The 17,037-nt window shown below is 46.7% G+C and overlaps 1 protein-coding gene across 3 annotated transcripts in view; it reads right to left on the minus strand.

Moving 5' to 3' along the window:
• PIGL (phosphatidylinositol glycan anchor biosynthesis class L) overlaps nt 1-17,037 on the minus strand; it is an 81,977-nt gene that overhangs the window by 20,869 nt on the left and 44,071 nt on the right. For all 3 annotated transcript variants that reach the window (XM_043583236.1, XM_043583235.1, XM_043583234.1), the window contains exon 3: nt 2,459-2,549. In XM_043583236.1, the coding sequence (XP_043439171.1) occupies nt 2,459-2,549 (91 nt within the window). The remainder of the gene's footprint in view (nt 1-2,458; nt 2,550-17,037) is intronic.

Raw genomic sequence — 17,037 nt, forward strand, 5'->3', positions numbered from 1 at the left:
TCTCTCCCTCAAAAATAAATAAACATTTAAAAAAAATTTTTTTTTAAAAAAGGTGTCATGTGTAGTCCTTGCCACCATGGACCTTCCAGCCTAGTTTCAAGACACAGTCTGTACTTCAAAGAATAAACAGCAATTCGCAGGATACACATCAAATACTGTGGGAATCTGAAAGAGAGCTGAAGAAGTCAGGGAAGGCTTCTTGGAGGAGGAGGCTTTGCGGTGGGCCTGGATCGCAAATCAGTTTTCTAGGACCCAAACTCAGGAGACTGTTCTGAGAGCCAGAATGGCACGCAGAACTATCAGTGCTCTGAGACCCCTCCCTGGGTGCTCAGAGCTGTGGCCAGCTCGAACGTGGTCTGGCTCCTCAGCAAGGACCAATCCTGTCCACCAGCGTGCAGTACTTGAGGGCCAGACCAAGGAGGGCCAAGTTCAGAAAGATGGGAGTTGATCTCACAAGCGAAGTTCCTGGGGAAACCAGCAGTTGTGAGAGTGTTTGGGGACAGGTCCTGGGGAAGCCACAACTGTGGGGAAACGGGGTCCCAAGGGGGATTGCAGAGCACTTCATGGACCTCACTGTGTTACTTCAGGCTCTGAAGACCGGTTCTGTCTCCCGTTCGGGGCTGTGGAGCCCACGTTCTGCCTGCGTGGGCTGGGGTGGGATGGCCAAGAGAACCCAGGCAAGCCCAGTCAGCGGGGCTGGCATTTGACTCTGAGGCCCGTGGACCCTTCCCTCCAGCTTTCACACTCAGACCCTCCCGGAAGGAAAAGCTAGGAAGACTGGTGCTGCGAGCTGTTGGTGGCCATTTTTCCAGCCAGGAGAAAGAAGGCAGCGCACAGAGCAAGATGAAGAGTCCCGTCACCTGCGTCTCGGCCTTTATGTGAATCACAGTGAGCCACTTAGGTGCCCCTTTTGGCCTCTGTGGACTAAGTTTCATTTGTGTTTTGTGTCATGAGGAAACAAGATGGTCTTCAATATAAATAAATAGATAGATAGATAGATAGATAGATAGATAGATGTGACCGCCCCTCCGACAAAAGAAAGAAAATGCTACATGAAATATGCCCCCCCCCCCAAAAAAAAAACGAAAAAAAAAGGAAAATGATCTGACCAATACGTCAATGAAAATCTGTTCTTAGGAAAGGTCTAATAGGGCGCACCTGGGTGGGTCAGTCAGTCGAGCGTCCAACTCTTGGTCTCTGTTCAGGTCACAATCTCATGGTTCGTGAGTTCGAGCCCCGCCCGCATCGAGTTCTGTGTTGACAGCCCAGAGCGTGGTTGGTATTCTTGGGATTCTCTCTCTCCCTCTCTCTCTCTCTCTCTCTGCCCCTCCCTTTGGTATCACTCTCTAAATAAATACATAAATAAATAAATAAGGAAGGTCTAATAAGTCATGGGGCGCCTGGGTGGCTCAGTTGTTTAAGTGTCTGACTTCGGCTCAGGTCATGATCTCACGGTTCGTGGGTTCGAGTCCCATGTTGGGCTCTGTGCTGACAGCTCAGAGCCAGCTTGAGCAGGCTGTCTCTCTGTGTCCCCCTGTCTGTCTGCCCCTTCTCCATTCATGCTGATTCTCGCTCTCTCTCTCAAAAATAAATAAACATGGAAAAAAAAAAGTCTAATGAATCAGTTTACTCAGTGAATTCAGCATTGATAAAAGCCTAACGTGTTTGTGTGCCAGCGGGACTCATCAAAACTTAAACCAAAAGATTAGGGCTTTAAGTGGTAGGATTTTAGGCATTAACCCGTGAGGGATTATTATTATTATTATCTTACAAGTGGACAGTAAGCCTTCTGGAAAGCCTTACCATCAAACACTGGCGACAGCCAGTCCAGGCAATCCTGGTGGAACTGAGTCGGGGGCCCCCACACTTGTTCATCTCGGCAGGGAAGTGTGAATCTCCATCACTGCCCTGTCTGTGACCAAAATGTCCTCCATGTAGGGCATGTGAATTTACCCGTGTGCTTTTCTGGAGTGAGAAATTGAGGTCTAAGATCCTAGTGGCTTCCACCTGCTGAGCTTGGGCAAGCTGCTCGGCCTCTGGGAACGCGAGTTTCCTCCATGTCAAATGTAACAACTGTACAACTGTACAACTGTAACAACATTTATCTCTTAGAGTTAGAACGGCCCTCTAAACGTGACAATGCTTCGTGAAAGGCGAAATTCTGCACGACGCGTCACACATAGCACAGGCTCCAGGGGCCCTGGGTGTTTAGGTGGCGGGACAGAGGTTGGGGTGGGGATGGTTAAGGAGGACACAGTTTGGAAAGAAAACCTCTGCCTCTATCTGAGCCTGAGAATTTGGTTCCGTGGTCTCACAAAAGGTGTGTTTGTTACTCTGAAGGTTGAAAAGAGAGCCGGGTGGGGGGGGGGGACTCTTTTTGAAGTGGTTTTGGAGGGCAGCCATAGTCAAGGTGTGCCTGGGACCCCCCACTTTGCATTCTAGGAGGGCATCCCCTTACCACGTTGATGCTGTTCACTTCTATGTGCTGGAGGAGGGTGCTAGCCACATGCTCTGTGTCCCACTGCACACCTGGGTCATCTGGGAAATCCCTGGAAGGAAGGAAGGAAGGAAGAAGCACAACTTGAACATATGTTCTAATCAGGTGTGAACTTCTCCCTAAGCTCTGGTAGGAGTGTGCCAGTCCTGTGATAGGAATTCTATGGGGGCAGGGGAGCACCCTTAAGTATCCAGATTTCGGCGGAAGAGAGATTTAGAAGCGTGACGCAACGAGAAATCGGTGCACGGTTTCACACGACACACTTTTGGAGCTTTGTGCTCGCTGCTGAGGGGAGGAAACACACCAAAGAGACGATCTGGGGAGACATATGGGTTAACAGCAAATGTGGACACAGCCGAATGATATGTAAGAATAGTAACAATAGCGCTTTGATAAAAAGTACGAAGCTATGTTACTTCATTTAACCTCATGAACACCTGCTGAGGGAGCCTTTACAGAGGAAGTTGAGAAGACTGCTTGCAAGATTGTTAGAGTTGGAATCGAACCCACGCTTCCTGACTGCAAAGCAAAGACGTTTTAGCACTAGGGAGCCAGCAACATCTTCTCTCCAATGGGGCTGCACCACGTGAGGCTGGCCTCAGGATAAAAGTCTCTGTAGATTAATCTGCACCTTATCTGTGTCTCCACTTGGCCGCGCCATAGACCTGTCTCCTCCCATGTCTGTTTTTTGTGCATTGATCTATGGCATCACCTAACATGAGACCAAGGCCTCAATTTGAAGATGTTATTCATATTCTTTTCATTTACTTATTTATTGAATCTTTATTTTCATATATATATTTATTTATTTATTTATTTAAAGTTTATTTATTTTGTGTGGGGCGGTGGGGGGGGGGCGCGGGGGGAGGGAGCAGAGAGAGAGGAAGAGAGAGAATCAATCGCAAGCAGGCCCTAAGCTGGTAACACAGAGCCCGACGTGGGGCTTGGTCTCACGAACCGTGAGATCATGACCTGAGCTGAAATCAAGAGTTGGACACTTAACCCACTGAGCCACCCACGTGCTTCTACTTCTTAAATTTTTAATTATAATCTCTACCCCCAACGTGGGGCTCGAATCCATGACCCCAAGATCAAGAATGGCATGCTCCAGCGACTGAGACTGTCAGGTGCCCCTATGCATAGTCTTATAAATAGATATTCATTTCTCTTTGGCTCAGGTCCTGTGGCAACACCCACAATGGTACTGAGAGGACTCAGGCTCTCTTCCCCACCAGACAAGCTGCTATCACCTCTTTATGGACAGAGACCATTAACTGACCTTCTTCAGACTGTGGTTAAAGGAGAGTCACTGAATGTTTTTCAGCAGGAGAATGACAGGAGCCTCAGCACTTAATAATGCAGTTATTTCCACTGCTTCACCGGCTACCTCTACCCAACCCCTAGGGTGGCTTCTACAGACAGCAGCTGTATGCTTTTCTGAACACAGTCCTGCCAGCCATCCCGTGAGGTTCTCATAATGCTCCTGCAGTGAGAGCTCAGCTGGTGCGGGGACGGATAGGGGAAAAGGGAGAAGGAAGGACTGGTACAAAGTCAAAGTCTAGCCTCGCTCCCTGGCAATGGAGCAGAATGTGGCCCTGAACATGACCTGCAGAGCACGACTGCTGGAGAGATACAGGAATCGGGGAAAACACCTTGGAGCGAAAACAGCTACATACAAGCTCCTGGCTGGGAGGTCCACATAAACCTACAAGGCATCGTTTTGGCAAATGAGTGCGTGGATAATATTTACCTGGATGAAGAAGCAGTCTAAGAGAAAGAGTAAGAGAATGGTTGCTACAGTAATTCTTAAGTGCTTAAAAATGAATCCCAGAGTGGGAGAGCTCATCGTCTCGTTTCATTGACCTTCAGAGAAGTGGGACCTGCTATTTGAGGGCTCTGCACTTAGAATGGGCTCAGGGGCGACACCCGCACCATTCCTTCTGTGGCTCCTTCTGTGGCTCCTAAGGAAGTGGGAAGCTGATCATCCGTGGGGGGCTTTGGGATGTAAATATCCCTTCCGTAATCTGGTGCATCTGATATGGCAGCAGTGCCTTAGTGATCAGGTCCAAACTCCTCTCGGGCAGGCATTCAAGATTCCTCTTTATTTGCGAAAGCAAATAAGATAACGCATGAAAACTGTAAAGGGATATGTAAATGGCAAAGTAGTGGCTTCTACTGGAGCATTAGCGTAGGCCCTTTCCAAAAAAAAAAAAGAGAAAAAGGAAAAGGAAAAGGAAAAGGAAAAGGAAAAGGAAAAGGAAAGAAGAAAACAGAAATCTCCCATCTCTCCTGCTCAGGAAGCCCCTTACAGGCTCTTTGTTGATTGCCTACTTTAGTGGGAAGCGGTTTCAAAGTGAGTTCGGGCATCTGAACAGATGTACGAGACGATCCACTCAGGTAAAGCAAGAAATCACTACTAGAATTTCTATGTTTTTTTTCTCTATTTAAATTGCTCATTTGCAGCTGTCTTTTTTTTTAAGTTAATTCATTTTGAGAAAGAGAGAGAAAGAGAGAGAGAGACACGAGTTGGGGAGGGGTAGAGAGAGAGGTGGAGACTGAATCCCGAGCAGGCTCCGCACTGACAGTGCAGAGCCCATTTCGGGGTTTGAACTCATAACTGTGAGATCACGACCTGAGCGGAGATCAAGAGTCAGATGCTTAACCAACTGAGCCACCCAGGCACACTTGCAACTATTTTTATAAGGTATCATATACTAACAGAGTTTAACATGTATATAATTTAAATAAGTAAGTCTACAAATATTAGAAGTGCATACTCAGATTTCATTTCTTTTTTCAGGTGATAATGGTAAAAAATGTTTGGAGATCACTGGTCTAATCTATTCACCCTACATTTTCCTTTATTTGTTTCTGGATAGTTCTTCCCCATGCCCCACCCTGGATATTTAAGAACAACTTAATTGAGGTATAATTTACATAATGTAAAGTTCACCCATTTTAAATGTACAGTTTTGTGACTTTTTAGTAAATGCATGGAATCTGTACATTTTATTAGCGTTTTGCGTATATTAAATTCTTGATTCTCCAGCCCATTATAAGTTCCCTGATGGCCAGATGTTACATGAGTCATTTAATGGTCAGGGTTCAGCTAGGAAAACAGAAACTGCCAGTTGTGGGGTGCCTGGGTGGCTCAGTGGGTCAAGTGTCCAACTCTTGATTTTGGCTCAGGTCATGATCTCATGGTACATGGGTTTGAGCCCCACATCTGGCTCTGTGCTGGCAGTGCAGAGCCTGCTTGGGATTCTCTCTCTCTCTCTCTCTCTCTCTCTCTCTGCCCCTCCCCTGTTTGTGCTGTCTCTCTTTCAAAATAAATTTTCTCTAAAAAGTATTTTTTAATGTTTATTTATTTTTCAGAGATAGAGACAGAGCACAAGTGGGGGGAGGGGCGGAGAGGGAGACACAGAAATGGAAGCAGCCTCCAGGCTCCGAGCTGTCAGCACAGAGCCCGATGCGGCACTCGAGCCCACTAACCGTAAAATCGTGACCTGAGCTGAAGTCGGACGCTTAACCGAATGAGCCACCCAGGAGCCCCTCAAAATAAACACATTTTTTAAAAACTTAAAAAAAAAAAAAAAAAAAAGGAATACAGGGGATTGCTTATCTAATTGAAAAGAAGAGCTGAGAGGCCAAATGGGGAACAATGGAACAACGCAGAGATTGGCAACAGCACTGGAGCCACGGGGTGGCCATGACAGTGGGGTGTAGAATGGCAAGAGCTGGGATCATGGAAAACAAGGTGGAGAAAAGGGGGCAATACCCTGGTCTTCCTTCTTTCTGCCTTCCAGTCTTCCAGCTCTACTGCCCGTTGGTCAAGCCTATTAAGAAGTCAGTTGGGAAGGGAGCCTGGAAAGTGCAGTCTCCATCGGTATGGAGCAAAGACGTAAAGTGTCTGCCAAAGTCTTGCTTACTGCAGATGCCCCATGGATATTTATTTTGGATTGCTGGTCAATCCTGGCCCCAAACCTTCCAAAGACAGCAGCGGTCTGGCCACCTGCCTCACAGCGTGTAAAGGAGTCTACTTTTCCAGCCCTATGTTCCAGAACACAATGGTCCACTAGTTGCTTGGGTACAGAGGGCAGTGGGGAGCACTGGAGGGAGGACATGGGGGCCACTGCTGGGCAACCAGGATTCTTGGCTCAGGGAAGGGATATGTGGCATGAGTTAGCAGTCAGCTCCACCCAGGAGCTCAAGGACAGAGACTGCATGCGATTTTTAAAATTTACCTATTTTTAAAAGTTTATTTATTTATTTTGAGAGACAGAGATAATGCGAGCTCTCTGGGAAGAGAGGGAAGAACAGGGCAGAGCGAGAAGGAGAATCCCAAGCAGCCTCTGCACTGTCAATTCAGAGTCCGATGTGAGGCTTGAACTCATGAAAAACCCCGAGATCGTGACTTGAGCCAAAATCAAGAGTTGGACATTTAACTGCTGGAGTCACCCAGGCGCCCTGAGACTGTACGTGATTAAAGCAGTCTGGTGTCATCAGGGGGCAATGTGAAGTGGGAGAGACATAGATCATAGGGCGGCGGGGGCGGGGGGGGGTGGTTCAAAACACCTAGTTCCCTGCTCATCACGGGACGCAGGCGGGAGCTGCATCAGCAATAAAGCTGGGTAATCCCGGGCTGTACCCGATGACCTCCCGAGTGCATTTCCAGCTCTGAAATCTAGGCTTGCACACTGGAAGCAATTTCTGAGTGAGCTGAAAACACTGATCGTGGATGGTAGTTTTTAGGAAAAAGTAGAGGTCTTGGATGGCAAATAACATCGGGATGGTCAAAGCCTGGCTCCAGGGATCCTGCCCTTTCCAGAGCTGAGCCAAGCGCCCAATATTTACTGATGACCCATTTGTATTTCAGTATTTGTCCACTGCTGTGTACCTTGTACTTAGAATGCACTGATCTGGTAACGAGTAGGCACTGGTTAAGTGTTATTTCTCCCTTATTATTTTGTAATGTTTCCCTCACCATTTCTCAAGAGAGGGAAGGATTATTCATCATCATTAGGAATAACTGGTATTGGTTAAAAATTTTTTTTTAATGTTTATTTATTTTTTGGAAGAGAGAGTGTGGGGAGGGGCAGAGAGAAAGGGAGGCACAGAATCCAAAGCAGGCTCCAGAATCTGAGCTGTCAGCACAGAGCCTGATGTGGGGCTCGAACTCATAGACCACAAGATCATGACTTGAGCTGAAGTTGGATGTTTAACGGACTGAGCCACCCAGGTACCCCAATTTTTTTTAATGTTTAATTTTGAGGGGGGGGGAAGGGACAGAGAGAGAGGGAGACACAGAATCTGAAGCAGGCTCCAGGCTCTGAGCTGTCAGCACAGAGCCTGATGTGGGGCTCAAACTCATGAACCGCGAGATCATGCCCTCAGCTGAAGTCAGACGCTTAACCTACTGAGCCACCCAGGTGCCCCTGGGATTGATTTTAGACTAGTGTCAGTCAGTAGCTGCTGATCTGTGACCCTGAAGAAGGGCTGAACATATATATAGATGTTTTCTCCAACATGTCTTGTGCTACCGAGCTGTGATGGAGCTCCAATATGACCAGCATTCCCATAGAGATGAGGACATCAAAGTCAGGAAAACAGCCTTCTGCTCCCATGTTGCTGGAATCCTCCCTTCATGTGGAATGCCAGTGTCTGACCTCTGCCTCTGATAAGTTGGGATTCCTCCCTGCTCTTCTCTCTACCCTCCCAGACCTAACATCATCTTCAGGGCCTTGCTTCAGTGAGGCCTCTTCCACAAAATCTTCTAGAAGGAGTTTGGGGCCAACTACAAAGTTAGAGAGCACAGCCCCCAAGACTGCCCTCATTTTTAAAAAAAAATTTATTTTTAAGTAATCTCTACACCCAACATGGGGCTCAAACTTACAACCCCGAGGTCAAGAGTCACCTGCTCTTCTGACCGAGCCAGCCAGGTGCCCCGACTTCCCTCATTTCTGACCCCAATGTCAAGTTCAGGGTTTCCCCAAACCACCCTCAAGTTTGATAATTTGCCAGAAGGACTCACAGAACTCAGTGAAAGCTTTATACGTACAATTATAATTTTTTACAGGGAAAGGATATGGATTAAGTCAGCCAAAGGAAGAGATGCTTAGGGTCTGGGAGGGTTCTAAACGTGAATGATCTATTGTCCTCTCCCTGTGGAGTCAGGACCCGTTATTCTTTTTTTTAATTTTTTTTAAATGTTTTACTTATTTTCGAGACAGGGAGAGACAGAGCATGAACAGGGAGGGTCAGAGAGAGGGAGGCACAGAATCTGAAACAGGCTCCAGGCTCTGAGCTGTCAGCACAGAGTCCGACTCGGGGCTGGAACTCACTGACCGCGAGATCATGACCTGAGCTGAAGTCGGCTGCTCAACCGACTGAGCCACCCAGGTGCCCCAGGACCCGTTATTCTGCCAGCACTGATGTGTGACAACACACGTGGAGTATGGCCAACCAGGGAAGCTCACCAGAGCTTTGGTGCTCAGAGTTATTACTGGGGCTCCATTACTTAGTGTGATTGATTGATTGATTGTCCACGTGGTTGATCTCAGCCTCCAAGTGGACTGACACTGGATGGCCCAAAGGTCCGAACCCAAAACCCTAAAGATACTGCTGTCAGCTTTGATGCTGATTACTTCACAGAAGCCAAGGGCAAGGGCTAGATCCCTCTTTGGGCAAAGCCCAATTCTTTACTATAAACCATCCTTGCATTTAGGGACTTTATTGAACTTTTCTCCCCTCTTAGCACCTCATTACATATAGTATTCCAGGGGCGCCTGGGTGGCTCAGTCGGCTAAGTGTCCGACTTTGGCTCAGGTCATGATCTCGCGGTTTGGTGCGTGAGTTCAAGCCCCACGTTGGGCTCTGTGCTGACAGTGCTGAGCCTGGAGCCTGCTTCGGATTCTGTGTCTCCCTCTTGCTCTCTGCCCCTCCTCTGCTCTCTCTGTCTCTGTCTCTCTCTCTCAAAAGTAAATAAACATTAAAAAAAAAAAAAAGACATAGTATTCTATTATTTTCTATTGCTTTGTGGTGGCCTCCCTACCTAAAGTCAACATATGATATAACCCAAGTGAAAGAACAATTTATTTAAATAAACAACAATAAATAACTGAGCTGCTACCATGTGCAAGGGACTGCATTAAGGGGATTAATCAGCACCAGCTGGTTGACGGAAGTAGCCTCGATTTGGCCGAGCCGAAGGCAGCTATCCCAGCCTTTGGGGGTTGCGACACGCAAGTAAGAGCTTTGGGAGATAGCAACTTTATGAAACAGATGGGGCGCCAAAAATACCGTACAAATCGCCTACTGGAGCAAGGCATCCCGGTGGGATCACCTCCCCTCAAGGCAGGGAAATATAAAATTTGACATTGGGAACCTTCACACAGATGCCAAGGTGACTCAGACCAACTCCCTGAGTGGTTCTTTGCCCAAAGTTCAACCCTAATCAACTCAAGGCTTGAGGCCAAGTAATAACATTGGCAGTTCCTTTCTTCTCTGACAGATTAACAATTCCGCCTTAGGTCAACATGCTGGCAAAAGGTCTTCCTTGAAGAAACAGTTGGTGCATGGCCTCTGCCCCACTTTTCTTTGTCCTGTCCCTCTTCCTGTTGGTTGGGGTTTGTAGCCATCTTGGCCCACGAAGCAAGCTTGGGTGTGACAGCCACACACAACAGAGTAACAGAAAAAGAGAAGCCCTGGCCCTGAGGACTTATGGAATGGAGGCACCCCCCCACCCCCGGCCCCAGATGGCACACCTCCTTGGGTCACAGTTACTGTGGGCTTTCTGTCATTTGCTGCATAACCAAATCCTGGATCTAGGGATTTAGATATGCCATAATACTTAAAGCCTCCACTTTATTGATTATTTAGGTTGTTTCCAATTTTTATTATTATAAGGCTATACCGAGCATCCTTAAACATAACTTTTTATGTATTTATTTATTTAAATGTTTATTTATTTATTTTTTTGAGAAAGAGAGAGAGAGAGAGAGAGACAGAGCATGAGTAGGGGAGGGGCAGAGAGAGAGGGAGACAGAATCTGAAGCAGGGTCCAGGCTCTGCGTGGTCAGCACAGCGATGGATACAGGGCTTGAACTCACAGACCATGAGATCATGACCTGAGCCAAAGTCGGATGCCCAACTGACTGTGCCACCCAGGCGCCCCCCCCCCCCCCTTTTTTTTAACTAGGGTCCACATCCAACGTGGGGCTTAAACTTATGACCCTGAGAATATCTGACCTGAGCCAGCTGGGTGCATCTATATATTTTTTGTATGCATCTCTCAGTATATTCTTGGTATAAAACTATAGAAATGTAATTTTTCAGTCAAAGGTGAAGTGGAGAGAACATGTGTATATCAGCCTCTTAAGAAGTGTGCTGTGAAGGGGCGTCTGCGTGGCTCCGTTGGTTAAGCATCCGACTTTGGCTCAGGTCATGTTTTCATGGCTTGTGGGTCCGAGCCCTGCATCAGGCTCTGTGCTGACAGCTCAGGGCCTGGAGCCTGCTTCAGATTCTGTGTCTCCCTCTCTCTCTGCCCCTACCCCACTTGCACTCTGTCTCTATCTCTGTCTTATAAATAAATAAATATTAAAAAAAAAAAAAAAGAACCATGTTGTGAAGAGTAGGTGAAAAGTGTGTTCACTCTCAAGAAGTATGGCATTAAGGGAGGGTTTTTTTGTTTTTTGTTTTTTTAAGTAAACTCTAGCCCCAACATAGGGCTTGAACTCATGACCCTGAAATCAAGAGTTGTGCACTCGACTGACTGAGCCAGCCAGGCATTCCAAGGGAGTGTTTTTAAAAAGGAGAGAAGGAGATTTGTGCATTTTATAGGCAGAAAGGAAAGACTCATAAGTATAACTCCTATCAAGAGCTCCATTCTTCCTAAAATCTCAGCTGCTTTTATATCTACTTTCTTATCCCTATGAGCTCCCTGAAAAGTTTGGTTCATTTACTACCTTTCACAGTTGGAAAGAGCTGGTCAGGAGAGAACAGTGGAGTTCCGTGTGCAGTTGCACAGGTAGGTGGCTGGGAAGGTAACAGACCACCTCTATTGTCAAGGCTCCGGATTCGTCTTGTTAACCAACCTTTCTCCCTGGGAAATCACATTATGTAATTCACAACCAATATGAAAGTAGAAATCAAGCCTCAGAGAAGAGTCAATCTTTACGTTTCAAGAACTCCCGGAATCACATTCCCCATCGGACGCAAACGGGAACGTGTGACGGATTTGCTTCAGCAATACACAGGTATTCTAAATAGCAGTTCCTTTGCTGCTTTTTCCTTTCTCCAGGTCCAGATCTGTCCGGGCCCACAGGGAATGGTAATAAAGTTATTGAGTTTAGAGTTCATAGGAAGTTTCTTTAATTATTAGCAAGGCCCTGGCACAAAAACAGACACTCAGATCAATGTAACACAATAGAGAACCCAGAAATGGACCCACAAACGTATGGCCAACTAATCTTTGACAAAGCAGGGAAGAATATCCAATGGAATGAAGACAGTCTCTTCGGCAAGTGATGGGAAAACTGGACAACGACGTGCAGAAGAATGAACCTGGACCACTTTCTTACACCATACACAAAAATAAACTGAAAATGGATGAAAGACCTCAATGTAAGACAGGAAGCCATCAAAATCCTCGAGGAGAAAGCAGGCAAAAACCTCTTTGATCTTGGCTGCAGCAACTTCTCACTCAACACGTCTCCAGAGGCAAGGGAAACAAAAGCAAAAATGAACTGGGACCTCATCAAAATAAAATCTTTTGCACAGAGAAGGAAACAATCAGCAAAACTAAATGGCAACCAACAGAATGGGAGAAGATATATGCAAATGACATATCAGATAGAGAGTTAGTATTCAAAATCTATAAAGAACTTATCAAACTCAACACCCAAAAAAATAATAATCCAGTGAAGAAATGGGCAAAAGACATGAATAGATACTTCTCCAAAGAAGACATCCAGATGGCCAACTGACACATGAAAAGATGCTCCACATCACTTATCATCAGGGAAATATAAATCAAAACCACAATGAAATACCACCTCACACTTGTCAGAATGGCTAACATGAATAACTCAGGCAATAACAGATGTTGGCGAGAATGCGGAAAAAGAGGTTCTCTCTTGCTGGTGGGAATGCAAACTGGTGCAGCCACTCTGGAAAACAGTATGGAGGTTCCTCAAAAAACTAAAAATAAAACTACCCTACCAGCTAGCAATTGCACTACTAGGTATTTACCCAAGGGATACAGGTATGCTGTTTCGAAGGGGCACATGCACCCCAATGTTTATAGCAGCACTATCAACAATAGCCAAAGTATGGAAAGAGCCCAGATGTCCGTTGATGGATGAATGGATAAAGAAGATGTGGTATATATATATATATATATATATATATATATACACATATATATACATATATATAATGGAGTATTACTCGACAATCAAAAAGAAGAGTGAAATTAGCCGAAGACAAATATCATACAACTTCACTCATAAGAGGACTTTAAGACACTTTAAGACTTTAAGGGAAGCAAAAATAATATAAAAACAGGGAGGGGGACAAAACATAAGAGACTCTTAAGTATGGAGAACAAACAGAGGGTTACTGGAGGGGTTGTGGGAGGGGGGATGGGCTAAATGGGTAAGGGACATTAAGGAATCTACTCCTGAAATCATTGTTGCACTATATGCTAACTAATTTGGATGTTAATTAAAAATAAATAAATAAAATTATTAGCAAGGTCCTTAAAATTTTTTTTGAATGTTTTATTTATTTTTTTGAGAGAGGAGAGAGAATGACAGAGCATGAGTGGGGAAGGGGCAGAGAGAGAAAGAGACACAGAATCCAAAGGAGGCTCTGGGCTCTGAGCTGTCAGCCCAGAGACCGACGTGGGGCTCAAACTCACAAACTGTGAGCTCATGATCTGAGCCGAAGTCGGACGCTCAACCAACTGAGCCACCCAGGCGCCACTCCTTTCTGGTTAATTGTGATTTTGATGAAAGAGTCTGGAAATCTCTCAGCTGCTGGCATGCTTGGGATAGTTTGCTAAGATGTGAGGGTGAGCAATTCTTTCTGGCTGACCCAGGTGGATATGGTGGACTGAGAGCAAGTTCCTGGCCAGGGTTTGCCCAAGGAGAGCCGAGATGACAGGCTCTGAAGAAACGAGGGTGAGGAAAACCAGGGATGGCATCAGGCATCGTTTGAATTGCCCTTCCTTGGCGTGCCTCTCTCCCTTCTGGGACACCACAGCCACGGAGCCCTCTCAGCTCAGAAATGATAAAGCAGTCCTTCTAATTCAGAGGCTGCTCTTTCAATCTACATCTCACATCAGTCAGGTGGTGTTTCCCCGATAAGAGGCCGGTGACAGGGAACTCGGAAGAAAAGGTGGAGCTTCCAAGGTCATTCACAGAGAAGTCTGAGGACTGTTTCAAACATCAGAAAGGTCTTTTAAGGATTGTTGGAAGAAAGCAGGCATTTACAAAGCAAGAAATGTAAGCTGCCAACCTATATTCTCCTGATTTTCAGAAGGAACCCAAGAAATGCGACATGAAAGCAGGACGTCCATGTACAGATCGCTGTTCACCCTGAGGTGCTGGTCTAACCTGTTGGCGTGCGTTTCAGTTGCTACATCTCAATGAGAAGGCAGTTTGGCCAGATGTGATTATTTATGCCCTTTGACCTCATCGTTCTAGAGATTGCTCTAAGGAAATAACTAAAGAAGCGGAAAAACCAAAAGCAGCTCGGGAGGAGATCACTTTCACTGCAATTACAGGGGAAAGAGTCTGCAGTTCTGTTGTTCTGCCACCAGGGGAGCAATTTCTCCAACTTCCTGAATTGTGGCTTATGAAAAAAATGCTAAAGATAACACAGTCTTGGGGCGTGTTCAAAGTAAAAGCAGAGAAAGCGTAGATACACCCAAGGTAAGGAATGTTCATGCAAAACAGTTGAGTTATTAAACTTTAATTTTGCTTCTGACTTCTCAGCCTGGAAAGGACAAGACTCCTATGAAAGAGGAATAGACACTGTATTTAGAGGAATTGAATTTTGAAAATACAACAGTTCTGTGAGGAACTCTATATAAAGGGCTCAGAAGGCATCTGAGCCTTCAGATATGCAGCCTAGGAAGCAGAGCCTGGGCATGGACTTAACTGGGTGTGTGATCCCCGGAAGCAGGAGTGAGTGACAGAGGGGGGGAAGCAGCCATGGAGGGACAGCCAACACAAGGATGCTTTGTTGACTTGGCCTTATGTATGGACACTGGCTGTGTGATCCTGCAGGACTGAAAAGTTGTATGAAGAACATTTTTTTTTAAATATTTATTTTTGAAGGAGAGAGAGACAGAACATGAGCAGGGGAAGGGCACACAGAGAGGGAGACACAGAATCCAAAGCAGGCTCCAGGCTCTAAGCTGTCAAAACAGAGCCCGACGCGGGGCTCGAACGCACAAGCTGTGAGATCATGACCTGAGCTGAAGTTGGACACTTAACCGACTGAGCCACCCGGGCGCCCCTGAAAAGCATCTTAAAGCTGTCTGTCCAGGAGGAAAAAGGCAGAAGTATTTGATCTCCATAGGTACTATGTCTCCAGTACTTTAGGGCTGAGCCTAGCAGGGGGTGAGGTTTGTAGGATGAGAAGGTATTTGCAGGGGGAAGGGGGAGGCGGGGGGACGGGCAGGGCAGGAGGGAAGGAACCCAGGCCTGGTAGCAGTGCAGCTGGCTCAGGGCACTGCCATCAATCAGTGGTTGTTAAAGCACCAGAAGCACCTCACGGAGATGATGGCCCTCGGTCTGGCTCAGAAGGTCCCCGAGGAGAACGAGATCAGTGTTCTGGAAGCTACCGAATGCAACAGAGAAAGCCAGCTCTTGCCAATCTTTCGGCCCGATAACTGCAAGCCTCATAACCTCTTCCCTGGGGTGTGTTTAGCAAACACAGAGTTAATACTGCTGGAAAATGGCCCGAGCTTAGCCAGGCCCTAGACCTCAGTGTTCAGTAAACAAGCCGGGCCTCTCCGCCTGTGAGGGTTCATAAAAATAATGTTTGTTTTCCTCCTGGCCGAATATCCTCAAACTCTGACCCTTCCTACACATTCTAATGACTCACCCTGGCTGGCACTCTTTAGAGCCGGGTCCAGAGAGTCATGGAAAGGCTCTGAGAATCTGTGGGCTGTCAGTCCCAGCAGTCAGAAGGCTCTGGCAAGGAAGGCGTCCCTCTCTCCAGGCTGGGAAAACCCGAGGGCCCAGGTCTTCCCTCCCCCTGCCCCAGCCCTGCAGGCAGAGGCCGGCTACGCAGAGCCCCTGCAGCTGGAACTCTACCAGGGTTGGGTAATAGCTTATCTCTCTGAAAGCCGAGCCTCACTTTTGCACACTGCACTCTGAACTTGAACACAGACGGAGGTGCCTCACACACCCTTATTTGGTCTTGTGGCTTGGTAGGGCCGGAGCTGGAAGGTTCAGCCCGCCCTTCCCCCTCCACCGCCGGCACTTTTCTAAACTCGATTACTTCCTTTGTCATGCAAAGCAAGCAAAGGTCATTCAAGTTCAGTGCTAACTCTGAGGCCACCGAGGCCGCCGGAGAGTCTGGAAGATTACCTGGGGCCTGTGCAGTCCCAGGAAGCCTCAGACTGCAAATACTGCCCCTAATAGGCCACTCTGGGAGGTCTCTGTCCTGAGGCCAATCTGGAGCGTGGCTCCTTGAAGAAGGCAGGGGAGAGACCTCAAGAGTGCAAAGGAATTGCATCTAAGCTGAAGGAAGTTTGGAGGGGTGACAGTCTAAAGTTGGGCCAGGCAGTTTCTGGGATATCTTGAGGTCACCGATGACTCGCCTAAGATAAACTGAGAGGAAAAGAAACACAGGGAGAAAATGAATAGAAGGAGAAAGGAAAAGTCTGAGAAAAAGAAAGAAGATGGGGAAAAAAATCAGTCCGTTTTTATTACGCATCTGCTGAAAAGGGCCCCCATCCTCAAGCGGTTGGAGCCCAAAGACCAAAAAAGACCTTTGTCCACAAAGGGCTTTAAAGCCCCAATCCAAACCATACAAGGGCGTGGGTTCTCCTTTCTCGTAAGGACACAAAAGAGATTCCCAGATCACGACTGTTAGGTATTGTACTGAAGGCACTTATACTATCCCTGGGCTCACCTCACTCAGAAAGATGCATTTCATATCACCGCAACAAATAAAGTAGGCAAAACTTGCAAAGTTCTTGTGAGAAATCTCTGTCCAGAAATTGCCAATTTGTCGTCTCACGTGGCTACCGAAAACCAGAGAAAAACCTGCTTACTGAACTCTCTTCAAAGAGGTCTCAGAGTTCTGGTTGTCCTTCCAGCCCCAAAAGGGGTGGTTTAAGAGTCAGATGCCAGTATCCAAATCCCTCCTTCCCTCTTCCACAACCCTTGACAGAGAGAGTGGTGGTGGTAATGGGTTTGCCAGTATTCTTGGATTTATGAAGTCAGAGTACTTTCCTAAGCAGGAGGCTTTGTGGTATTATTTTGAATGGAGAAGAAAGAGGAAGTTCCTCTTGGGCTGGTCTA

This window comes from Prionailurus bengalensis, chromosome E1 (genome assembly GCF_016509475.1).
Source record: "Prionailurus bengalensis isolate Pbe53 chromosome E1, Fcat_Pben_1.1_paternal_pri, whole genome shotgun sequence".
Lineage (NCBI taxonomy): Eukaryota > Metazoa > Chordata > Mammalia > Carnivora > Felidae > Prionailurus > Prionailurus bengalensis.